The sequence below is a fragment of the Bubalus bubalis genome, chromosome 2, assembly GCF_019923935.1.
Source record: "Bubalus bubalis isolate 160015118507 breed Murrah chromosome 2, NDDB_SH_1, whole genome shotgun sequence".
NCBI lineage: Eukaryota > Metazoa > Chordata > Mammalia > Artiodactyla > Bovidae > Bubalus > Bubalus bubalis.
The window spans coordinates 45,454,802-45,480,928 of NC_059158.1; the positions used below are offsets into that span (position 1 = coordinate 45,454,802).

General features: G+C 39.4%; 1 protein-coding gene across 9 annotated transcripts in view; it reads left to right on the forward strand.

Annotated features, from left to right (window-relative positions):
* LOC102412913 (muscular LMNA interacting protein) overlaps window positions 1-26,127 on the forward strand; it is a 299,136-nt gene that overhangs the window by 162,959 nt on the left and 110,050 nt on the right. For all 9 annotated transcript variants that reach the window (XM_045163422.1, XM_045163421.1, XM_045163412.1 and 6 more), the window contains 2 exons: window positions 3,232-4,788; window positions 24,782-24,853. In XM_045163422.1, coding sequence (XP_045019357.1) covers window positions 3,232-4,788; window positions 24,782-24,853 — 1,629 coding nt within the window. The remainder of the gene's footprint in view (window positions 1-3,231; window positions 4,789-24,781; window positions 24,854-26,127) is intronic.

The window sequence follows — 26,127 nt, forward strand, 5'->3', positions numbered from 1 at the left end:
TATCCATCCTGCATGTAATGGTTTGTACCTGCTAACCCCAGTCTCCCACTCATCTCTCCCCCAAACCTTTCTTCCCTGGCGACCACAAGTCTATTTTCTGTCTCTGAGTCTGTTTCTGTTTTGAAGTTAAGTTCACTTGTGTCATATTTTAGATTCCACGTGTAAGTGATACCATATGGTATTGTCTTTCTTTTTCTGACTTCCTTTGCCTAGTATGATAATCTCTAGTTGCATCCATGTTGCTGCAGATGGTGTTATTTCATTCTTTTTTATGGTTGAATAATATTCCATTTTACATATGTATCACATCTTCTTTATCCATTCATCTGTTGAAGGACATTTAGGTTATTTCCATATGTTGGTTATTGTGAATAGTGTTGAGAAACAGTTAATTTTAGACTTACTAAAATGACAAGGCAGCTCTATTACAGAGATTGGTTGTTCAAATAACTGATAATCTCTATTATGCAGGATCCAAGGGTGGATTTAGGATAAGGATCATCCACCTGATGAGAGCAGAACATTGCAAGCATCCTCTGTTATGGGGATTATTGTGAATGTATTCAGAGCTCAGGATAGTTTTTCTAGGAGAAAGCTTTGGAAATGATTTGGAAGGAAGCGTATGGTGAGGGGGTTTCAAGGAATCAGAAGAGAGCTGGGGATGAGAGAACACGGTCAGCAGTGTTTTTAGAGAAGTTTCTGAAGCAAAGGCATCAACAAAGGTCAGGTTAGAAGATAAATGGAGGAGAGGACAGAGAACAGGCTTGAGAGAGAAGGAATTAGAGTACATCAGTAACAAACCTAGAGAACAGAACAGAGGGTATTAATGGGAGAGGAGGAAGGGGTTGAAATAATTTGCAGGCATCTTAGAGAAGTGTATTATCACCTGTAAGGGGTTTACAGGTGAGAGGCAAAATAAAAGGCCTATTCTGAGTAAGTTGACTAAATTTTGACAGGTATCCATCCTTTCTTTCTGCATAAAATTATTCATGTCTTTATACCCTCTTTTTTTTTTTTAACTTATTAATAAGAGGAACTCAAGAAATGAATCTTTTTCATTTATATGTTACAAAAGGCATTCTCCTCTCCTGGGAATTTTATAAGAATATGGTACCACATTTTTATTTTAGTATAAATTAGGATAATATAAAATTCCAAAAATATATTGCAAATGCTTATTAGTACATTGATTAGAAAAATATAATAAAAACATTCTTAGACTCTTCAGAATCTTTCTCTTTGAACTTTTCTTAGTTCTTCAGTAATCAAGTTTTAGAATTACTTATATTAGGTAAGACAGGACTTCATGCAATAGAATGTTTGGTAATTAATTAGAAGCCATGGTCTTGAGGAAGTTGGAGAGAAGAGTCTTTTCTTCTGATGAGACCCTCAAAATCACAGTCCTGTGACTTTACAGGATAATCAGGATGAATTAGTGAATTTGTTATATGAAATGAAGTTATTTGGAAACATGGCTGAAAAGTTAATGGGATTTTTGTGGCTGTGATTAATTTAAAATTTTTTTATACCAAAAGCTATGGCATAACATAAAAAGAGACTCTACATAGTCTTGAAATTTCTTCATTCCTTCTATGAGAAGAGATCAATCATTGGAAACAGAGAACTTTCACTTACAACTAATCTTATGAGTTGGTTTTACAAACACTGGATAAGCAGAATTGTTTCTAAGTAGAACTTATGTGAGGAGGTTGTTAAACTTTCTATCTCAATTTTATTGAATTCTGCTTAATTTTCAATTATCCCTGATTTTCAGATATTCTGGGTTACATGCCAAAATATTCAAAAATTATTTATGTGGCAAGAATTCTGTGTTGCAAATTTACAAACAAATTTACATATGAAAAGAAAGGAATATTTTGGGTACATTAATTCAGAAACATAAGTTTTGGATGAGTTGTTTGCATTTATCAGTTTTAAATATTTTTAGGACTCAAAGCTCTGATGTGAAAATCTTTGCATTCGGTCTGATGGGCACCATTTTAACATGTTAAAAAGCAAAATCAAGAAATATCTTTTACTGAGTTTATAAATGAAGCTCTTGCTAAGTTAATTATTATGGTTGTAAGCTTATCTGATATATACTGTAATATATATAATATTATATATTATATACATATATAACTTAATAAATATTTATTAATATTTTTGATAACAGATATGTTCTAAATTCTTTGGTACAAATATTTTCCTTTCCCTTATGGACTGATAGACTCCCTTCAATAATTTTGAAAGGAAACTGCTCTTTAAAAGATTTGACTTTAGAATCATTTATAATTTCAGTACTTGTTTTAAAATAATGGATAATTAAAAAAAAACAGCACAAGAATATAGATACCCAGTTATTTTATGGGCTCTCCCTAACCACTTTTGGACATGATTTCTTTATTTTCTTTTTATTTGATGTGGATTGGTGAATTGCATTGTTTCAGGCAGATTGCATTTGTAAAGTACTATGCTTATCTATTCATTCCTTCCAGCATAACTCACATCATTTGTTAACTGTTCATTCTGACAAGTAATTAGGGAAAATATTTTTAATAAGCTAAAACTTATAAACCTTGGCTTTCATTCTCAATTTATCATTGTATGTTGATGTTGGGTGCTGTATCTTTTGAATTCTGGCCATTATTTTCAGGTTTACAATGTGTAGGAAAAGTCTAAGTTTTTATTTTTATTTATTTATTAACATTTTTTTTTTAAATTTTATTTTTAAACTTTACATAATTGTATTAGTTTTGCCAAATATCAAAATGACTCTTGAAATATTGTAATCATTTTTATCATATTATGGTTTATAGTCTTACAATGGAAGAAAAGCTATTTCCTTTTCCAAAGTGCATTTTGAAATTTATATTAATGATGATTTAAATCTTTTCAAATCACCCAATTCCAAAAGAAGATAGCTCTTTTAGATTTTGTCAATGAATTATTTTCCAAAGGGAGACATACAAATACAATTTTATATTGATGTTTATTCCGGGGAATAAATGAGATCTAGTGTCTAAGAGTTCACCATTTATTTATATTTTATTTCAAATTCAAAGAAACGCCTCATTAGCAAAACTGAGTTTCTTCCATTTGAGGGGAGGTTTAAGGGCTTCCTTTTGTGTAAACGAATAGGACTGTTTGCATAAACGCACGAGTGACAAGAATGCTTTGACAGTTTCACAAATGATGTCCTATGACCCTGTCTATTTCTCTTTCCTCTAGTTAACTTCTCCCACTGCCTCTGAGCAGCTTGCCCGTAAACCACCTGCTTTCTCCTTTGTTTCTCCAACTAATCAGAAAACACCACCTGCCCCAGGCGACCTCGCCAGAGCCTCTGTCCTGGAGGAGTTCCACTCGAGGAGGCTGGATGCCCGCGGGGCCCTGGTGGAAGAAACAACCACGTACTTTCAAACTTCTGCTCACTCTGCACCTTTTTTTGCACCGAAGGGCACGTCCTCGACGTCACAGGTCCCCCAACCCGCTCAGTTATCAGGGTCTCCTTCATCCAGTCCAAGCACAGCACAGCAAAACACGGGGCAGACTTCTGAAGTCCTCAAGAAGACGGTCACCTCGAACGTCCTTAGTCCCAAAGAGAGTCCGAGAGCCTCTTCTCCTTCACCAGCCTCCGGTGCTTCTCTGAAGTCGAGTGCAGCCTCCTACATCCCCGTGCGCATCGTCACGCACTCGCTCTCGCCGAGTCCCAGAGCTTTCCCCTCCCCTTTCCACGGCTCCTCCTCCACGGTCTGTAGCCAAGCGTCCTCCAGCGGAAGCCTCTCGAGGTCAGGGGTGAAACCCCCGGTGCCCTCCAGGCTTTCCGTCCTCACCGCCATCCTGAAGTCCAGCCCTTCTCACCAAAGGCCCCTCTCCCCGGCCTCCTGTCCCACCTTCTCTCTCAACTCCCTGGCTTCCTCCACGCTCACGCTTGATCAAAAAGTCAAACAAACCCCACCCACACCTAAGAAATCCCTCTCAAGTTGCTCCCTGCGATCAGGGTCTCCAGAGCAAAAGGAAAACCCGGTTTCCGACCTCAGCCAGCCATCCTTCCCCTTTCTTTCTCCCACCAAAGCTGCACCCCCTCCCCAGGCATCGGCCCTTTCTCCCCCAAAACAGGGCAGTAGCAGCTTCGCTTCTGTGATTGTAGAGAAAATGCCATCCCCGACTCTGAAGAGCAGCCCAGTGACTTCCCAGCTGCAAACCAGTACCTCCAGCTCTGTGGGTCTGCCTCCCGTCCCTCCAAGCTTTTCTCCTCTGTCTTCGAAAGGCAGACAGGATGCTGAGCCCAGAGGCCCAGGGAAGCCCAGGGATATCTGCTCGCATGCCTCTACATCACCTTCCTCCATATCGTCTTCTGTGTCTCCTCCCACTAACCCAAGGGCCATGCTCTCCTCACCAGAGAGACGCTACCATCCGTCCCCAGCTCTTTCAAACCTGATAAACAGATCTAAGAGCGCACAAGCGCCGGTCTCTAGCCAAGGGCAGACTCCGTCTACTCCACCCCCAGCCCCTGTCTCCAGCTCCAGCTCTGCCTCTCTTTCCTGTCTGGGGTCCTCTGCTCTGCCCCTGGCTAATCCTCCCACAAAAGCACACCAGCTCAGTCCCTCCGCGCTGCACCCAAATCTTACCCTGCCTTCAAGACTTGGGAAATCCGAAAGCTCTATATCTGACCACAGGTCATCTGTCTCAGCTCCGTCACCTCCCTTCTCTCTAACAAGAACCAAGGAGCTGAGTTCACCTTGTGCATTGTCCATGTCAGCAGGCCCTGAGAATAAGAAACCCAAGGTATTTCTTTTGCACGTTGCATGGTGCATGCTTCTTTTGAAAAGAGAAGAATTTTTTTCCAGGGGAAAATCAATGATTATGATATTCATTCTGCTCCTACAAGGAGGTAGTGCAAGAGGATGTAAGACTTGGTGGATTTGAATGTGTGGATGAACTATAATCTGTTTAAAATTATGCATGTTTCTGAAAACCTCTTTGATTTTGCAAATCCTCTTATGGTAACTTTTTATATCTATGGCCTTAAGGGCATTTTTTTCCCGGGCATAATGAGTTATATTATTGATCCCAAAGATGGAATTTAGAGCAGTTAGATGAGATTTGGGAATATGATACATTTATGATTTATTTAATAACATGAACTGTATTATCCACCAAGATATCCTGTACTGATAGAATAGTAGATAGGATTAGTGTAAAATGGAATTTTATATGTGAAGCCCCAGATGATTGCCAAGTCAATTTGAAAACTTTCTATTTCCTTTGCTGGCATTTATTTATTATTATTAATTTTCCCCCCTTCTACAATGTTGATTTCTTTATTGCTTTCCATAAACCTCAAGCTAAATCAATATGTATTTAGTTATATATTAACATATATGTCAAAATAGAATAGAAATTTCCTTTGTATGTGAAAATTATTTGCTTTATTCTAAACACTAAATACATAATGATTATAAAATACAGAAAGAGTGGACAGGCTGGGTATAGGGAAATAGAATTAAGAGAGGAGAAATATTGACTTTTAAATGCTCCAACATAACCTGTTGAACAAGGATGTGGATCAGCATCTATTTTAATATGAGAAGGGAAACATTTGAAGGAGTTACCCATAGCATTCATGGTTCATTTGTCCTGGAAGAAGGCACCTCTGCCCTAGAATGGCACCTCTGCCAGCTTCCCAGCTGTTCCCATGTAACTTAGGATGTGGAGTTTATCTGTGGTTAGACAGATAGCTTAGAATCCAGTCATTATTATACACATGAAATAAAATTATGAAAATGCCTGTATTTAGAAAGGGATAGGGATTTTAAGTTCAGTGTGTTGAAATAACACCATTAGAGCATCCAGGTTGATTCCATGGAGATTGTGTTCAATTCTATCACTGTCAGGATGGTGAACTAATCGTGGAAAAGATGAAAGAGCCACATGATCTTGTATTAAGAAGATCTTAACCTAATAAGTTTACAATATGATTCACCTTAAAAAGCGTGCATTAGGTATCTACTGTATGCCCACCGCTCTAATAGCTTTTTAGAGGTTGTGTGTTTTATTTTTAAGGAAGAGATAATCCTTTATCTTAAAAAACAAATTTTATGTAGCAGAAAAGCATACATATATATGAGCGTCCCAGGTGGAACTAGTGGTAAAGAACCCTCCTGCCAATGCCGCAAACAGATGTGGGTTATATCCCTAGGTCAGAAGACCGCTGGAGAAGGAAATGACAGCCCACTCCAGTATTCTTGCCTGGAGAATTCCATGGACAGAGCAGCCTGGTAGGGTACAGTCCGTAGGATCACAAAGGGTCGGACACAACTGAAGCGACTTAGCACGCATGCACGCATACATGTATATATATATATATATATATATATATAATGTGGAGAAGCTGTAGAGACTTAGTAAATTTACAGTAAACCTAGAAAACAAGGACAAAGGCAATATTAACAGTATAATACAGATTATGTATAAAATTATAAAAGTTCACTGAATTCAGAGAATATTATGGGATATGGTTAGTGAGGTACATTGTCATAAATGTTGGAAATGTTGGAACATTTATGTTCCAATGTTTAGGATTTAGTTTAATGAAGAGGAACGCAGTTGGCATTTCAGAAATGTTAAACGACCTGACCAAATATACAGAAGATGGTCCCAGATGAAGGTATGTGGACACATAAGAATACTGGTCTTATCATCAACTAGTGATAATAGCAAAATGATAATTACAGAAAGAGAGATCGAATACTCTCTGTGAATCATGAACCATCATAGTAGTTACACAAAGCAGTTAAAATTTAATTAGAAGAGACTATGTCTGTTAATTTTGTTATGACCGTATCAGATTGGTCATATTATTTTCTCCATTCTCTGTACTAAGAAACTGTTGTTCAATGAATAGCTTGCTCAGGTAATGTTTCTTATGCTGGCTGAGATGACATTTATATTAATTGAAGTCTACCGAATCTTGAAGCCATTTTTTTTTAAACTGAGATTTACTGCAACAAAGCAATAACTCATATTCATTATAATTTTAGCCCGATTTATTAATTCTTAGGAAGGAAATAATCATTATGAGATGATTAGAATGATCAATTGATATAATATTTGGATCATTTTAAAATGTATTTTTTCCAGATTATGAAGTCCTTCTATTTTAAAAAGCAAATGGGATGGAAGAAATCTTTTACCCTAATTCTAAATTTGAAAAAGTGGTTTATTTGAAGTAAATGAGCTGGTGGTTATTTTTTCAATACATATATGTTATTATGGAATTCACTTGTGATGTATTAAAAAAAAAACCTGGTGATTTAAACACTACCTTTTCCTGAATTTATTCACAATGATCTCTTAAACCACACTGCATTATACTTAAATTATTCTTTACCTTTGTGAAAAGTAGTTTTACTCCACTGGCTTCTTTAGAGAGTTTCTGTTAATGGCACCCCACTCCAGTACTTTTGCCTGGAAAATCCCATGGACAGAGGAGCCTGGTGGGCTGCAGTCCATGGGGTCGCTAGGAGTCAGACACAACTGAGTGACTTTACTTTCACTTTTCACTTTCATGCATTGGAGGAGGAAATGGCAACCCACTCCACTGTTCTTGCCTGGAGAATCCCAGGGATGGGGGAGCCTGGTGGGCTGCCGTCTCTGGGGTCGCACAGAGTCGGACACGACTGAAGCGACTTAGCAGCTGCTTTGTTTATGTTTTGCCCTGTTTTTGAAGAGTTGGAAGAGGATGAACCTGAAGGGAGTTCTGATAAAATCTTTTTGTCCTAAAATCAAGTTTTTCGATGACCTTTTCCTCCACAGCTCACTTACTACTCCCAGTATTGAAGAATTCTTGGCATTTGCTTTATTTATTCCTGTTTAGTTTCTTTATTTCCAAGTTCATATAATTCAAGCTTATAGAAATGCATGATAAAATTTGATGAACTGTATTAAAATATGAAGAGTGGTTATAATTTATCCATTTTTATCTGTTTCTTTGAACAGAAAAATGTTTCATATAATGGATAAAATTTATAATAACTTCTGAAAAATTAGTTTCTCTTGAATAACACTCTTCTTTAGCATATTTATTTCCTCCTTGTTTTTTTTTTTTTTTTGCTATTATCTCTCTAGGTAAAAATCAGCCCGTGTGTGTGTGTGTGTGTGTGTGTGTGTGTGTATATATATATATATATGTATATATATCAGAGAAGGCAATGGCACCCCACTCCAGTACTCTTGCCTGGAAAATCCCATGGACAGAGGAGCCTGGTAGGCTGCAGTCCATGGGGTCGCTAAGAGTCAGACACGACTGAGCGACTTCACTTTCACTTTTCACTTTCATGCATTGGAGAAGGAAATGGCAACCCACTCCAGTGTTCTTGCCTGGAGAATCCCAGGGACGAGGGAGCCTGGTGGGCTACCGTCTATGGGGTCACACAGAGTCGGACACGACTGAAGTGACTTAGCATAGCATATACATATATATATATATGAAAGAAAGTAAAGTGAAGTTGCTCAGTCGTGTCCGACTCTTTGCGACCCTATGGTCTGTAGCCTACCATTCCCCTCCGTCCATGGGGATTCTCCAGGCAAGAATACTGGATTGGGTTGCCATGTTCTTCTCCAGGGGATCTTCCCCACCCAGGGATCGAACCTGGGTATCCTGCATTGCAGGCAGACTCATTACCGTCTGAGCCACCAGGGAATCCATATATATATATATATATGGATTCCCTGGTGGCTCAGACGGTAATGAGTCTGCCTGCAATGCAGGATACCCAGGTTCGATCCCTGGAATCCATATATATATATATATATATATATCAGATCAGTCACTCAGTTGTGTCCGACTCTTTGCGACCCCATCAATTGCAGCATGCCAGGCCTCCCTGTCCATCACCAACTCCCGGAGTTCACTGAGACTCACGTCCATTGAGTCAGTGATGCCATCCAGCCATCTCATCCTCTGTCGTCCCCTTCTCTTGCCCCCAATCCCTCCCAGCATCAGAGACTTTTCCAATGAGTCAACTTTTTGCATGAGGTGGCTAAAGTACTGGAGTTTCAGCTTTAGCATCATTCCTTCCAAAGAAATCCCAGGGCTGATCTCCTTCAGAGTGGACTGGTTGGATCTCCTTGTAGTCCAAGGGACTCTCAAGAGTCTTCTCCAACACCACAGTTCAAAAGCATCGATTCTTCGGCGCTCAGCCTTCTTCACAGTCCAACTCTCACATCCATACATGACCACAGGAAAAACCATAGCCTTGACTAGACGGACCTTTGTTGGCAAAGTAATGTCTTTGCTTTTGAATATGCTATCTAGGTTGGTCATAACTTTCCTTCCAAGTAGTAATATATAAACTTGCATATATAAAGTTCTTTAAAATAAACACTGATGGATACTGGAAGAGATAAAGCTTACCCCAATTCTCAGTTTCTTTTGATGTTTGACTAGCTTTGCTTAAATTGCTAAGATTATTTTATAGATTGATAGGAGGAAATAGACAAAAGCTTCAGGATATCAAATAATTTCTGTGTTTTTGTGGAGTTTCTTATCTGGCTCTTTCCACTGTGGTTCTAACCTGAGCACAGAACACTCTTTGAAGTCAAAGAGTTTCAGATTTAGATCAGCTTCCCTCAGTGCCAGATCCCAAGAGGAGAGTGGTCCTATAATATGGAAGATGATCAAATTAAAACATCAGTGCCTGGAAGGTATTAGTTCCAAGCCTGGGCTGTATTCTCCTTTGATATGAAAATAAAATGGAACAGCTGGATAATGCTGAGCTAAATTCAGGGATAAGACATGTTTGATATTTCTTTCTCATAGAACCTGAAGGTTCTGAGTCTATATAATGTAATGGCTATATTTTAATTTCAGATATGGTTGAAAATACTACTTTACATTATAATCATGGCCCTAGACAGGATGGGTGTCTCCTTAAATGTTGCTCTCACGGCTCTTTGATCAACATGTGTATTGTTGGAGACCTTTCTTTTCGCCTTGGGAAAGCCTGAATATCAGAAAGCTAATCCACCGAGTTGTATTTGGGCTTCTAATATATTTGGCCTTCACTTATAAAATAGTTTATATTTTTCTCCTAGTGGGTTATCATGGCATTCCATATGGAAATTTGGGATGGTCATTGTATCAAAAACTCATTCATTTTGCCCCTCACTGATGATGGTCTGGAGCTCTGTGAGGGTCAGTGATGTGGCTGCCCTGGCTTGAATGCTATCTGGGCACGTAGCTTATTTAGGTAATCATTTGGGAGCTTTTTGATATTTCCTGAACTTTTACAGCTGATGTTTTATTTATAAACTCTCATTCCTTTGAGGCATCATAACATTTCCAAATATATCACACTGGAAACTTGGTGGTAAGCTTCCATGCGACTTTCTCCATTTCTGCTGATCCTCATGTAATCTGGGAAACAAACAATATGAAATGTACCTCCATGAGGAAAAATGGTTATGTGGGCTCAAAACAAATCACTCATTCCTACAATCAATATGTATTGAGTGCTTATTATGTATACCTTTCAAAGTTGTGAAGATGTTGAACCAAAATTGCACAAATGCCTGCTGGAAGAGCATTTACAATCTACGGTGAGAGAGAAACGATCCTCCCTTCTCAATAAGTAAATTTTCTTGTCTATGAGATCATAAGTGGCATGGAGAAAAGTCTATCAGGGCAAGAGGTGGTGGTTTTCATAAATTTATATTGGGTGATGCAGATAGGTTTCTTTGAGAGGGCGACATCCGTGGAGGTGATGCTTCTTGAGAGAATATAGTCAGGAAAAATTCCTAAGGCCACAGACCACCAGGCCGGTACAAAGAACAGATAGGGAGCCAGTGTGGCAAAAGTAGAGTGAGTGGGGGAAGCTGAGGCTGTCAGAGGGAGATGTAACTGGGAGAGCTTGGTCCTATGAGGACTTGTGGACCACTTCTAAGTTTTCAATATATTTTAATTTATTTTTACTGATGCATAGTTGATTTACAATACTGTGTTAGTTTCAGATGTACAACAAAGTGATTCAGTATATATATACACATATGGTGTTTTCCAGATTCTCTTCCCTTATAGATTATCACAGTTCAGTTCAGTTCAGTTCAGGCACTCAGTCGTGTCTGACTCTTTGCGACCCCATGAACCACAGCACGCCAGGCCTCTTTGTCCATCACCAACTCCCAGAGTCTACCCAAACTCATGTCCATTGAGTCCGTGATGCCATCCAACCATCTCATCCTCTGTCATCCCCTTATCCTCCTGCCTTCAATCTTTCCCAGCATCAGGGTTTTTTCAAATGAGCTAGCTCTTTGCATCAAGTGGCCAAAATATTGGAATTTCAGTTTCAAAATCAGTCCTTCCAATGAAAACCCAGGACTAATTTCCTTTAGGATGGACTGGTTGGATCTCCTTGCAATCCAAGGGACTCTCAAGAGGCTTCTCCAACATCACAGTTCAAAAGCATCAGTTCTTCTGCGCTCAGCTTTCTTCACAGTCCAACTCTCACATCCATACATGACTACTAGAAAAACCATAGCCTTGACTAGATGGACCTTTGTAGACAAAGTAATGTCTCTGCTTTTTAATATGTTGTCTAGCTTTGTCATAACTTTCCTTCCAAGGAGTAAGCAACTTTTAATTTCATGGCTGCAATCACCATCTGCAGTGATTTTGGAGCCCAGAAAAATAAAGTAGGCCACTGTTTCCACTGTTTCCCCATCTATTTCCCATGAAGTGATGGGACCAGATGCCATGATCTTCGTTTTCTGAATGTTGAACTTTAAGCCAACTTTTTCACTCTCCTCTTTCACTTTCATCAAGAGGCTTTTTAGTTCTTCACTTTCTGCCATAAGGGTGGTGTCATCTGTATATCTGAGGTTACTGATATTTCTCCCGGCAGTCTTAATTCTAGCTTGTGCTTCCTCCAGCCCAGCGTTTCTCATGGTGTACTCTGTATAGAAGTTAAATAAGCAGGGTGACAACATACAGCCTTGACGTACTCCTTTTCCTATTTGGAACCAGTCTGCTGTTCCATGTCCAGTTCTAACTGTTGCTTCCTGACCTGTATATAGGTTTCTCAAGAGGCAGGTCAGGTAGTCTGGTATTCCCATCTCTTTCAGAATTTACTACAGTTTATTGTGATCCACATAGTCAAAGGCTTTAGCATAGCCAATAAAGCAGAAATGGATGTTTTTCTGGAACTCTCTTGCTTTTTTGATGATTCAGCAGATGTTGGCAATTTGGTCTCTGGTTCCTCTGCCTTTTCTAAAACCAGCTTGAACATCTGGAAGTTCATGGTTCATGTATTGCTGAAGCCTGGCTTGGAGAATTTTGAGCATTACTTTACTAGCGTGTGAGATGAGTGCAATTGTGTGGTAGTTTGAGCATTCTTTGACATTGCCTTTCTTTGGGATTGGAATGAAAACTGACCTTTTCCAGACCTGTGGCCACTGCTGAGTTTTGCAAATTTGCTGGCATATTCAGTGCAGCACTTTCACAGCATCATCTTTTAGGATTTGAAAATAGCTCAACTGGAATTCTATCACCTCCACTAGCTTTGTTCGTAGTGATACTTCCTAAGACCCACTTGACTTCACATTCCAGGATGTCTGGCTCTAGGTGAGTGATCACACCATCGTGATTATCTGGGTCATGAAGATCTTTTTTGTATAGTTCTTCTATGCATTCTTGCCACCTCTTCTTAATACCTTCTGCTTCTGTTAGGTCCATACCATTTCTGTCCTTTATTGAGCCCCTATTTGCATGAAATATTCCCTTGGTATCTCAAATTTTCTTGAAGAGATCTCTAGTCTTTCCTATTCTATTGTTTCCCTCTATTTCTTTGCATTGATCACTGAGGAAGGCTTTCTTATCTCTCCTTGCTATTCTTTGTAACTCTGCTTTCAGATGGGTATATCTTTCCTTTTCTCCTTTGCTTTTGGCTTCTTTTCTTCACAGCTATTTGTAAGGCCTCCTCAGACAGCCATTTTGCTGTTTTTGCATTTTGTTTTCTTGGGGATGATCTTGATCCCTGTCTCCTGTACAATGTCATGAACCTCTGTCCATAGTTCATCAGGCACTCTATCAGATCTAGTCTCTTAAATCTATTTCTCACTTCCACTATATAATCGTAAGGAATTTGATTTAGGTCATACCTGAATGGTCTAGTGGTTTCCCCCATTTTCTTCAATTGAAGTCTGAATTTGGCAATAAGTTCATGATCTAAGCCACAGTCAGCTCCTGGTCTTGTTTTTGCTGACTGTATAGAGCTTCTCCATCTTTTGCTGCAAAGAATATAATCAGTCTGATTTTGGTGTTGACCAATTGGTGATGTCCATGTGTAGAGTCATCTCTTGTGTTGTTGGAAGAGGGTGTTTGCTATGACCAGTGTGTTTTCTAGGAAAAACTGTTAGATTTGCCCTGCTTCATTCTGTATCCAAGGCCAAATTTGCCTGTTACTCCAGGTTTTTCTTGACTTCCTACTTTTGCATTCCAATCCCCTATAATGAAAAGGACATCTTTTTTTGGTGTTAGTTCTAGAAGATCTTGCAGGTCTTCATAGAACAGTTCAACTTCAGGGTCTTCAGTGTTACTCGTTGGGGTATAGACTTAGATTACCGTGATATTGAATGGTTTGCCTTGGAAACGAACAGAAATCATTCTGTCATTTTTGAGATTGCATCCAAGTACTGCATTTCGGACTCTTTACTATGCTAAATCTTTGATGTTTAACTTGAGTAAGTCAGGAAACCATTGGAATGTTTTATATTTTAAATTTATTTAATTTTTACTGGAGTGTAGTTGCTTTACTATGTTGTGTTAGTTTCTAATGTACAGCAGAGGGAATCAGCTACACATAGACATATTGTTGTTGCTGTTTAGTCACTAAGTGAAGTCTGACTCTTCTCGACCCCGTGGCCTATAGCCCGCACAAGGTTCCTCTGTCCGTGGGATTTCCCAGGCAAGAATACTGGGGAGGGTTGTCATTTTCTTCTCCAGGGGATCTTCCTGACTCAGGGACAGAACCCATGTCTTCTGCATTGCAGGTAGATTCTTTACCACTGAACCATCTGGGAAATCACACATATGCATATATAACCCCTCTTTTTTTTTTAATTTCCTTCCCATTTAAGTCACCACATAGCACTGAGTCGAGTTCCCTATGCTATACAATAGGTTCTCATTAGTTAGTTTTGTATCTTATACCTATCAATAGTGTATATATATGTCAATCCCAATCTCCCCATTCATCCCAACCCCTTCCCCACTTGGTATCCATATAATTTGTTTTCTATGTCTGTCTCTATCTCTGCTTTGCAAATAAGATCATCTGTACCATTTTTCTAGATTCCACTTATACATTTTAATATATTTAATATAAAAAGTGTTTGTCTTTCTCTTTGTGACTTACTTCACTCCGTGTATCAGTCTCTAGGTCCATCCACATCTCTACAAATGACCCAGTTTCATTCATTTGACACAATTCAATCTATCTGGCTGCTATGCTGTGACCGTTGGAGGGTGAGAGGGAAAATAGGAGACCTTAGGAAGCTGTTGCAACCACCTGGGGTGGGGGAGTGATGGACGATGGTGGCTCTGGTGGCGGTGAAGGAGAAGATAATATTTCTGGGTATATTTTGTAGGTAATTAGCAAACATTCAGCCATGATCAAAGCCAGCTGTATGTAAAATGTCATTAAAATAGCTGATACTAGACATGGGTATCTTTTTGTTTCCTTTTTCTGTTTTTGTCTCACTGTCTTCTCCTCCACCTCCTCCACCTTGGCACCTTTCTGGGGATTCCAGGTTTTCATGATTGTCACATCCCTACTATCTCAGAACTAACCAATTCTGTATCCCATTCTTTTGCTTCTCTTCAGCTAGCTTTTCCAAACTCATCTTAGGAAGGATTCACACTCAAGTGACAATGACTGACCAAAGCCCTAGTTTTTTACTCCTCAGGGAGTTTTGCATTTTTACTAAGGGATGATTGTGCAATTTAACTCTAAGAGACTTTTCTAAGACTTAAACAGCAGATGAGGAATTAAAATTTTGTTTTTTTTATACCTCCTGAATCTTACTGTAATTTTTAATTAAATGTTTCAATTTATTTCAACAAATATTTGCTGAACATTTGTTCTTTGCCAGGTTGGTACTAGGTGTTGGAAATAATATAAAATCTCTCCTCTAAATGACCTATGAGGCTAATAAGGATGGCAGAATCTTGTAATACAATGAAATAAATGCTATACACTTGCTAGAAACACAAAAAAAATAAATCAGCCATGGAGAAGGGACCTGGGAAGAACTGTCCGGGGAACTTCTCCTAGTAGCTTGCAGCTTCTCTGCCTGGCCATTATCTACAGCCAGCCTGCTCTGCCCACAGCACTTCAGTTATCAGGCTCAGTGTGGACCTTGTGTTCTGCCAGTGATTCAGATGTAAGGGACGTGTCTGGGCAGCCTCCTCCTGTGAATTGGATCAGGGCTTGGCTTGAGCTTTCATCTCAGGGAGACTCTAACTAGGGCAATGTAAACATGGTCCCTGAGGAGCAGGAAGCAGACATTCGGAGTGATGCTCTCAGCCATGTGATGCATGCTTCTAGACAGAGAAGCTGGCTGTACTGAAAGTGTAACCATAAGTTCAAATCCCTGATTCTCCAGGCAAGTAGCACAGTTTGTTTTGAGGTCGCATAGCTCTTTATTACTAGAGCCTGTGGTGGATTTAACGTGTCAGTGATGGGGGGTGTGGGCTTCCCTGGTGGCTCAGACAGTAAAGAATCTGCCTACAGTGCAGGAGACCTGGGTTCAATCCCTGGGTGGTCAGGAACATCCACTGGAGAAGGGAATGGCTACTCACTCCAGTATTCTAGCCTGGGAAAGTTCATGGACCAAAGAGCCTGGTGGGCTACAGTCCATAGTGTCCACAGAGTTGGGCACAACTGAGTGACTGACACTTTTACCTGGGCTTCCCAGGTGGCGCTAGTGGTAAAGAACCTGCCTGCTAATGCAGGAGATGTAAGAGACACAGGTTCGGTCTCTGGGTTGGGAAGATTCGTTGGAGGAGGGCGTGGCAATCCACTCCAGTATTCTTGCCTGGAGAATCCCATGGACACAAGAGCCTGGCAGGTTACAATCCATAGGGTTGCACAAACTCGGACACAGCTGAAGTGACTTAGCATGCACACACGCACACACGTAATGAAGGGGTGATGGTGAAAATAGTGGTGGGAAGTATTTTCTGAAGGAGAAGGGTGTTCTTGCTAACTTCATCTTCACACCCAGGATTTATGTTGCAATATCTAGCATTGCCTATAAATAGAATTAGCTCTGATAAACTTGCATACAAAATACCAGTTCTTTTTTTAAACCTAAACTTTGCCCTGCACCTGTCATGTAGTAGATATTTAAGAAATATTTATTGAATGATGGCTGAAAGCATAGATTGCAAATTGAAGAGATATAATAGTTATCATTGAATTTTTTTGCTGGATTCAAAGTCAGCCTAGTTGGTTCTACCTTGTATGATTTGTTAATGGTGATTCCAGTCTGTAATATTACAGCCTATTATTATTATTTGAGTTATAATAACAGTGATTGGAGTGATTTGTAATTTTAAACTAAAGAAGAGAAGTCAATATATTTGATTTAATACCTGGAAGCCTTGAAATGCTGAAGAAGAAATATGTTCCAAATTAGAATATTGTTAAGAAAACACAGAGGAAATATAGTGAACATAAAAGGCATCTCTTATGGCAATAAGAGTCAGTGATGCTATCTAACCATCTCATCTGTTGCCGTCCCCTTCTCCTTTTGCCTTTGGTCTTTCCCAGCATCAGGGTCTTTTCAAAAGTGTTGGCTCTTCTCAACAGGTAGCCAAAGTATTGGAGCTTCAACTTCAGCATCAGTCCTTACAATGAATATTCAAGACTTATTTCCTTTAGGATTGAATGGTTTGATTTCCTTGGAGTCCAAGGACAATCAAGAGTCTTCTCCAGCACCACAGTTCGAAAGCTTCAATTCTTCTGTGCTCAGCCTTCTTTATGGTCCAACTCTCACAATCTGTACATGACTACTAGAAAAACTGTAGCTTTGACTAGATGCACCTTTGTTGGCAAAATGATGTCTCTGCTTTTTAATATGCTGTCTAGGTTTGTCATACCTTTTCTTCCGAGGAGCAAGTGTCTTTTAATTTCATAGCTGCACTCACCATTTGCAGTGATTTTTGGGTCCAAGAAAATAAAATTGGTCACTGTTTCCACCTTTTCCCAATATATTTGCCATGAAGTGATTGGACCAGATGCCATTAGTTTTCTTAATGTTGAGTTTCAAGCCAGCTTTTTCACTCTTCTCTTTCACCTTCATTAAGAGGCTCTTTAGTTTATCTTTCTTTCTGCCATTCAGTTCAGTTTAGTTCAGTTGCTTAGTCATGTGACATTCTTTGCAACCCCATGGACTGCAGCACGCCAGGCTTTCCTATCCATCATCAACTGCCGGAGCTTGCTCAAACTCATGTCCATCGAGTCAGTGATGCCAACCAACCATTTCATCCTCTGTCATCCCCTTATTCTCCCACCTTCAATCTTTCCTAGCCTCAGAGTCTTTTCTAATGAGTCAGTTCTTTGTATCAGGTGGCCAAAGTATTGAAGTTTCAGCTTCAACATCAGTACTTCCAATGAATATTCAGGACTGATCTCCTTTAGGATGGACTAGTTGGATCTTCTTGCAATGCAAGAGACTCTCAAGAGTCTTCTCCAACATCACAGTTCAAAAGCATCAATTATTCAGTGCTCAGCTTTCTTTATAGTCCAACTCTCACATCCATACATGACCACTGGAAAAACTATAGCCTTGACTAGACGGACCTTTGTTGGCAAAGTAATGTCTCTGCTTTTTAATACGCTGTCTAGCTTGGTCATAGCTTTTCTTCCACGGAACAAGCATCTTTTAATTTCATGGCTTCAGTCACCACTTGCAGTGATTTTGGAACCCAAGAAAATAAAGTCTGTCGTTTCCACTGCTTCCCCATCTATTTGCCATGAAGTGATGGGACCAGATGCCATGATCTAAGTTTTTGAATGTTGAGTTTTAAGCCAGCTTTTCCAAATCAAGAGGCTCTATAGTTCCTCTTCACTTTTTGCCTTAAGGGTGGTGTCATCTGCATATCTGAGGTTATTATTTCTTCTGGCAATCTTGATTCCGCCTTGTGCTTCATCCAGCCTGGCATTTCGCATGATATACTCTGCATATAAGTTAAATAAGCAGGGTGAAAATATACAGCCTTGATGTTTCCCAATTTGGAACCAGTCTGTTGTTCCATGCCCGGTTCTAACTGTTGCTTCTTGACCTGCATACAGGTTTCTCAGGAGGCAGGTCAGGTGGTCTGGTATTCCCACATCTTTCAGAATTTTCCACAGTTTGTTGTGACCTACACAGTTAAAGGCTTTGGCATAATCAATAAAACAGAAATAGATGTTTTTCTGGAATTCTCTTGCTTTTTCTATGATCCAGTGGATGTTAGCAATTTGATCTCTGGTTCTGCCTTTTCTAAATCCAGCTTGAATATCTGGAAGTTCATGGTTCACGTACTGTTGAGGCCTGGCTTGGAGAATTGTGAGCCTTACTTTGCTAGTGTGTGAGATGAGTGTAATTGTGCGGTAGCTTGAGCATTCTTTGGCATTGCCTTTCTTTAGGATTGGAATGAAAAGTGACCTTTTCCAGTCCTGTGACCACTGTTGAGTTTTCCAAATTTGCTGGCATATTGAGTGCAGCACTTTCACACCATCATCTTTTAGGAATTGAAATAGTTCAACTGGAATCCCATCACCTCCACTAGCTTTGTTCGTGGTGATGCTTCCTAAGACCCAGTTGACTTCTCATGCCAGGATGTTTGGCTGTAGGTGAGTGATCACACCATCATGGTTATCTGGGTCATGAAGATCTTTTTTTTGTAGTTCTTCTATGTATTCTTGCCACCTCTTCTTTATATCTTCTGCTTGTCTTGATCCATACCATTTCTGTCCTTTATTGTGCCCATCTTTGCATGAAATGTTCCCTTGGTATCTCTAATTTTCTTGAAGAAATCTCTAGTTTTTACCATTCTATTTTTTTCCTCTATTTCTTTGCATTGATCACTGAGAAAGGCTTTCTTCTCTCTCTTTGCTATTCTTTCGAACTCTGCATTCAAATGGTATATCTTTTCTTTTCTCCTTTGCCTCTAGCTTCTGTTTTTCTGAGCTATTTGTAAGGCCTCCTCAGACAACCATTTTGCCCTTTTGCATTTCTGCCATAAAGGTGGTGTCATCTGCATGTCTGAGGTTATTGATATTTCTCCAGGCAATCTTGACTCCAGCTTGTGATTCATCCAGCCCAGCATTTCGCTTGATGTACTCTGCATATACGTTAAATAAAGAGGGTGACAGTATACAGCCTTGATGTACTCCTTTCCCTGTTTGAAGCAGTCCATTGTTCCATGTCTGGTTTTAACTGTTGCTTCTTGACCTGCACACAGATTTCTCAGGAGATAGGTAGGGTTGTCTTTAAGAATTTTCCAGTTTGTTGTGATCCACAGAGTCAAACGCTTTGGCATAGTCAATGAAGCAAAAATAGATGTTTTTCTGGAACTTCCTTGATTCTTAATATGTTGATATTCAATCTTGCTCTTTCCTACTTTACCATGTTCAATTTGCCTTGATCCATGAAGGGAAAATATATCTTAGAGATGCATAAGGCTCCAGATAGATGAAGTATGAGAAAGGACATCTGGTTGCTGTAAAGAAGTACAATCTCCTGGTCTAGAAAAATTATATCACAAAAAAAGAAGGATTAAATTACGACTTCTATTGCAAAACTATTGTAAATTATGGAAGAGATTTACCAGAAAAAAGAAGCAAGCAATTTTTTTTTCCACACAAAATTCCAAGGTAAATTCTGAAAATTATGGCAAATTCTTAGTTTGTGATTGTTTAGAAAAACAACTATAACTGGAAGTGAGAGATTTTCTTAAAGCAATAGACATTTGTTGAATGACTTCCAGGTTCCAGCTTTCGTGATGTCTCTCATGATATCATGAACAAGGAAAGATATCTTCCTTTTCTTCCTATCTTCCACTAGACCTATTAGAGGTCTAGTGATGTATTCCTGTGAATTCCCACTTGTTCTGAATGTTTAATCCAAAGCATTCTTGAGATCACTCTCTATCTCATCATTTTACTTTAATTTTCTGAATATTATTTATCTTTCTAGGACTTTTCTTTATTAATTATTTATTGTTCGTTTGTTTCAGTTCAATGAGATATCAACTCTGGACAGTAAAGTCTTGTGAGTTTTGTTTACTGCTGAATCTCTAATATTTAGAACAATACACGTCACAAAGTAGATACTCAATAATAATTTGTCAAATGACTCTGTTAATTGGACTGCTGTATCCAAGTAAATTTACAAGATGGATCAATGCCCATCAGGTTGGCAGAATCCAGTAGGCAAGAGCTTTCTATCCTTAATCTGTGGCTTGAATGAAGATAAAAATGGTTCATGAAATAACATAAAATTATTAACTTTACAGTTTACAATGACGAACCAAATATAAACCAAATGTTAAAAAGAAATGAAAGAGTAATATTCCATTGTGTCTGTGTAGGACAGTTTCCTTACCATTCATGTGCCAGTGGACATCCGGGCTGCTTCCATGTCCTGGCTGTTGTAAGCAGTGCTGCAATGAACACTGGGGTACATGTGTCTCTTTCAATTCTGGTTTCCTCTGTGTGTATGCCCAGCAGTGGGATTGCTGGGTTGTATGGCAGTTCTATTTCCAGTTTTTTAAGGACTCTCCACACTGTTCTCCATGGGGGTGGGGGGTGAGTTGGAGGGGGAGTTCTGGATGAGGAGACACCTGTACACCCGTGGCTGACTCATGTCGATGTATGGCAAAACCACCGCAATATTGTAAAGTAATTAGCCACCAATTAAAATAAATTAATTTAAAAAAGTGATGAAAGAATTAGGAATTTGAGGCTCTAGCATACTCACTGTGATCCAGTAATATATAAAATGACTTCAATTTCACTCTCTTCTGTATTCTAAACATAACACAAAAACTAAGCAGACAATTCCTATGATTATTATCTTCTCTGTATTAATTGAGTTTATTGTCAATATCATGTACATGATGATGATATTCTGCCTTGTGTTAAAAATACATCTAGTTAAACATATCTTTAATATTTTTACATATAGTAGTGTGTATATGTTAATCCCACACTCCTAATTTATCCTTCCCGGCACCTTTCCCCTTTGTAAACATAAATTTTCAAATTTGGTAAACAGAATTTGGTAAACATAAATGTTTTCAAATTCTGTCAATCTGCCTCTGTTTTGTAAATAAGATCATTTGTATCATTTTTAAAATAAAACACTGTAAATCAGTATGCTGCTGCTGCTGCTGCTGCTAAGTCGCTTCAGTCGTGTCCGACTCTGTGCAACCCCATAGACGGCAGCCCACCAGGCTCCCCCGTCCCTGGGATTCTCCAGGCAAGAACACCAGAGTGGGTTGCCATTTCCTTCTCCAATGCATGAAAGTGAAAAGTGAAAGTGAAGTCGCTCAGTCGTGTCCGACTCCTAGAGACCCCACGGACTGCAGCCTACCAGGCTCCTCCGTCCATGGGATTTTCCAGGCAAGAGTACTAGAGTGGGGTGCCACTGCCCAAGTATACTCTAATATAAAATCAAAATTAAATTTTAAAAATGTTAAACGAATATTGACAGAGGAAAATGATAGTGGAGTTCTTCAATTGAGGATCAGTAAGAAAAAGGTTGATAGAGACAGCAGTATAACCATTACACAGAAGAGAGCTCTTAGTCAAACAGGGAAAAAAAGGACCAATATCCTCTAGGAGTAAGTTAGCAGAAGCATATTTTGTCTCAGTATAACGGAGAATTTTGTACTAATTCTAACAGAGCAAAACGTGCTACCTTGGGAGGTGTGGCTGAACAAGGGATCAGAGAGATTGATGCTTTCGCTAAGCGGGTTGAACCAAATTGCCTTCAATTTCACTTCTGATTCTAATATTATATGGCATTACGTGTATAACAGAAAAATATTGCTCTGACCAAGCTTTTCAGCTATATTCTTTAGAGCAGCTGAGGATAGGCGAGCAAAGGTTATAAATAATTATGCACCCTGAAAGATGAGGTGAGGTCCTATGGTAGGTGAGTCATGGCTGTTGACCTGGAGCACCCATGTCCAAATCCCAGCGATGATTTAGTAGCTAGTGACCTCGGAGAAGGCAATGTCACCCCACTCCAGTACTCTTGCCTGGAAAATCCCATGGATGGAGGAGCCTGGTGGGTTGCAGTCCATGGGGTCGCTAAGTGTTGGACATGACTGAGCGACTTCACTTTCACTTTTCACTTCCATGCATTGAAGAAGGAAATGGCAACCCACTCTGGTGTTCTTACCTGGAGAATCCCAGGGACGGGGAAGCCTGGTGAGCTGCCGTCTATGGGGTCACACAGAGTTGGACACGACTGAAGTGACTTAGCAGCAGCAGCAGCAGCAGCAGACCTTAGATAAGTTCTTTGTTAACGTCTCTCTGCTTTGAGGTGAAAATGAAAGTCGTTCAGTCGTGTCCGACTCTTTGCGACCCCATGGACTATACAGTCCATGGAATTCTCCAGGCCAGAATACTGGAGTCGTTAGCCTATCCCTTCTCCAGAGGATCTTGATGACCCAGGAATAGAACTGGGGTCTCCTGCATTGCAGGCGGATTCTTTACCAACTGAGCTATTAGGGAAGCCTTTTAGTTTCCATATATAAAGTGAACGTAATATAGTATCTACGTCATAGGTTTGTTTTGATAACTCAGGGAGATAATACACAGGTAGCTTTTAGAGGGTACCTAGTAAGCTTTTAGAGGGTGCTGCTGCTGCTGCTAAGTCACTTCAGTCGTGTCCAACTCTGTGCAACCCCATAGACGGCAGCCCACTAGGCTCCTCTGTCCCTGGGATTCTCCAGGCAAGAGTACTGGAGTGGGGTGCCATTGCCTTCTCCGTTTTAGAGGGTAGTGATTGTTAATTATTATTGCAACTATTGTTGCAATTAAATACCCACAAAACCACTGTGGAGTATTAATAACATTTTTTCTGCATTATTTATCTGTTTAGATATTCCTTGGGAGAAGATATCTTATTGAGAAATATGGGCCTGGTGGACCTGCATTCCACATCTTTTAGATTTTATATGGGCTGTGGTCTTAGATGAGTCATCTGAACTCACCACATAGCCTTTGCTTAATGATTGTTTAGTTATAGGGATTCTGCAAAATTAAATGAGGCAATGCATGTTATTTGCCTAGTTATAGATGTCGGCTCTTATTTTCCATGTTGAGATGGTATTTTGCTTCAATCATTAATCTAAATACATTATTTTCTGGAGACTATAGCAGTATAGTAAGTGCCCTACATATAAACCTTCAGGTTTCAACCTTTCAAAAATGTGAACGTTCATGCCAGCCCCTATATCCCAGCTGTTGTACTATAGTACTGAACCTTTCAAGGTATTGTACTGTAAATTTGAAAATGTTTCATTTTTTGTGTTTCTAATGTACATTTTGTTTGTATGAAAAGTATTACAAACCTATTATAGTACAGTACTATATAGCCAAATGTGTTAGTTGAGTATCTAGGCTAACTTAGTTGGACTTACAAACAAATTGAACTTACCAATGCGCTCTTGGAATACAACTTGTTCATATGTAGGGGGCTTACTGTACCAGGTCAACAGAGAGACTCAGGGCTTGAAGGGGCCGAAGTGTTGCTTCTTCCGTCCCTGGCATTTTTTTATTTTACTTGATTGCTCTGTCTTCTTCTGTAGACCCTTTGGTTTGCTTGCAGGGGATGAAGACAGCCTGGTGCTGTACGCCAGTTTCCCACAGCTCTGGGGCCGGTGGGGAAGCTGCCTGAGACAGGAGCTTTTGAAGCGAGAGGAACCTTGAACTTGGCACCCAGAGCAATGTCAACACTGGGATTTTGATTATGTCTATGATCCTGATTTCTACAGTTTCCTCATGCTTGACCCCAAATACTCTACAAAACTGAATTGGATTACCCCAACTTTTACTTAAAACTTGGAATATTTTATCTTTTGATTCTTTAATATCACTGTATTGGAAAGTGCAGGAGAGGGTGATGAAGTTTAAAAAATGAATTTAAGACCTTCTAGTGGCCTTCTAGTTTTCCCATTATGGAGTTAAATTGCTATCACATCTATTCAAAATACTACTTTTTAAGCATTATTACCAGATTTTATGTGTTCTGATCACTGTTTTTATAAATGATGCAAGAGACTATCAAGTTCAATTAAACTTATTGGCATAATATTTGTTAATTACAGCACCATAAAAAAAGACCCACATTCCTTTGAGAATCAAGCAAAAATACCCCAAATATTTATACAATAGTCTTCCTGTCAGGGCATACTGCCAATGAGAAATTTACATATAACTTTGTAAAAAGGAATGTTTTTAAACTCTGAAATGATATACCATATAATTGCCTATAATCCCTAGGCTGATGTTTTACTGTGGTATTTCTTTGCTTTTCATTCTAATAAAGCATCAACAGGAAGAGCTATTTTTTTTCTGTCAAAAGCAAGTTGTTGAAGCATAATCATTGTTTCCTTCATTTGATAACATGTCATTTAACTTAGTAGAACTGGTCTAAAATTATGTCACATTCTTTCCCCTTTTCAACTCCATTCTTACTTTCTGGTTACCCCCCATTCTAGCAATACAAGACCAAGTCCAGCTACAAGGCTTTTGCAGCAATCCCAACAAACACATTGCTTTTGGAACAGAAGGTCAGTGTTGGCTCAAAAGCGGAGTAAATTTTGGTGATGTTTTCTAAGATTGCTCATGTTTTTTAGAAAATTTCTGTTTTCAAGTTTTGCATTTACCAAAATAAAATGCTGCTTTTAGTTTAGGATGACATGGTGAAAGCATCTTGGTGAGTAGAATTGGAGATATCATTAATTTATCAGTAGAGTCTGGGTAGGAGCTGTCAGGCAACTCTGGGAAACTTGATTACATCGTGTATCTCTGAGTATATCCCTGTCCTTTGGAATTTTAAATAATTGTTAAAATTTAAGTGTTTCCAGGATGGTGGTCTCGTGATGATTAAGACTTCACTTTCCAATGCAGGAGGTGTGGGTTCAGTCCCTGGTTGGGGAGCTGAGATCCCACATGCCTCGCAAAAAACCAAGACATAAACCAGAAGCAGGATGATACAAATTCAATAAAGACTTTAAAAATAAAGTCCACATAGAAAATCTTAAAAAAATATGTAAGGGTGTCCACTTCTGTTCACATTGGTCAATCGACGGAGTAGAGGTAAAATGGGGTTACATCTGGGCAACTGGCCACCTTTCAAACTGAGTGATTCATAGGTGTCTCAGATGTAAAAATCTGCCTGCAGTGCAGGACACACAGGAAATGCAGGTTCAATCCCTGGGTCGGGAAGATGCCCTGGAGGAGGGCATGGCAACCCACTCCAGTATCCTTGCCTGGAGAACTCCATGGACAGAGTGGCCTAGTGGGCTGCAGTCCATGGGGCCAAAGAGAGTTGGACACGACTGAGCGACTAACACTTTCACTTTAACACACTACGTGACTTCCACAGGGTGGAAATGCATTAGCCAAGCACCTAACTTAACCTCTTAAATCCGATCACAGTCTGAACATCTTTATCCATCTCACTGATCTGACCTCCATGAATGAGATAGAAGGTGGAAATCCTTTCCAGTGACCTAGCTGCTTTCACATGGCTCCAGGGCATTTTTGATTTGCTATTAAGAGTCATTATAAAATTACAGGATTCTGCTTCAGTGGGTAAATTAAATTAAAGCCTCTTGTTTCACAAGTCCATTACAAAGGCTCTAATGAAGTCCCAGTGGAGGAAATGAATGAAATCAATTACCAAGTTTATGACATGGTATAGTTCCTATGTTATTTTTATGCTATTTATTTAGGCAATATATCTTTGATTGCATGAAGCCCATTTTTGTGTGTGTGTGTGTGCAATTATAGTGTTTCAAATAATATTATTATTTGTCAAATGTTAGTGTTTGCAACCAGG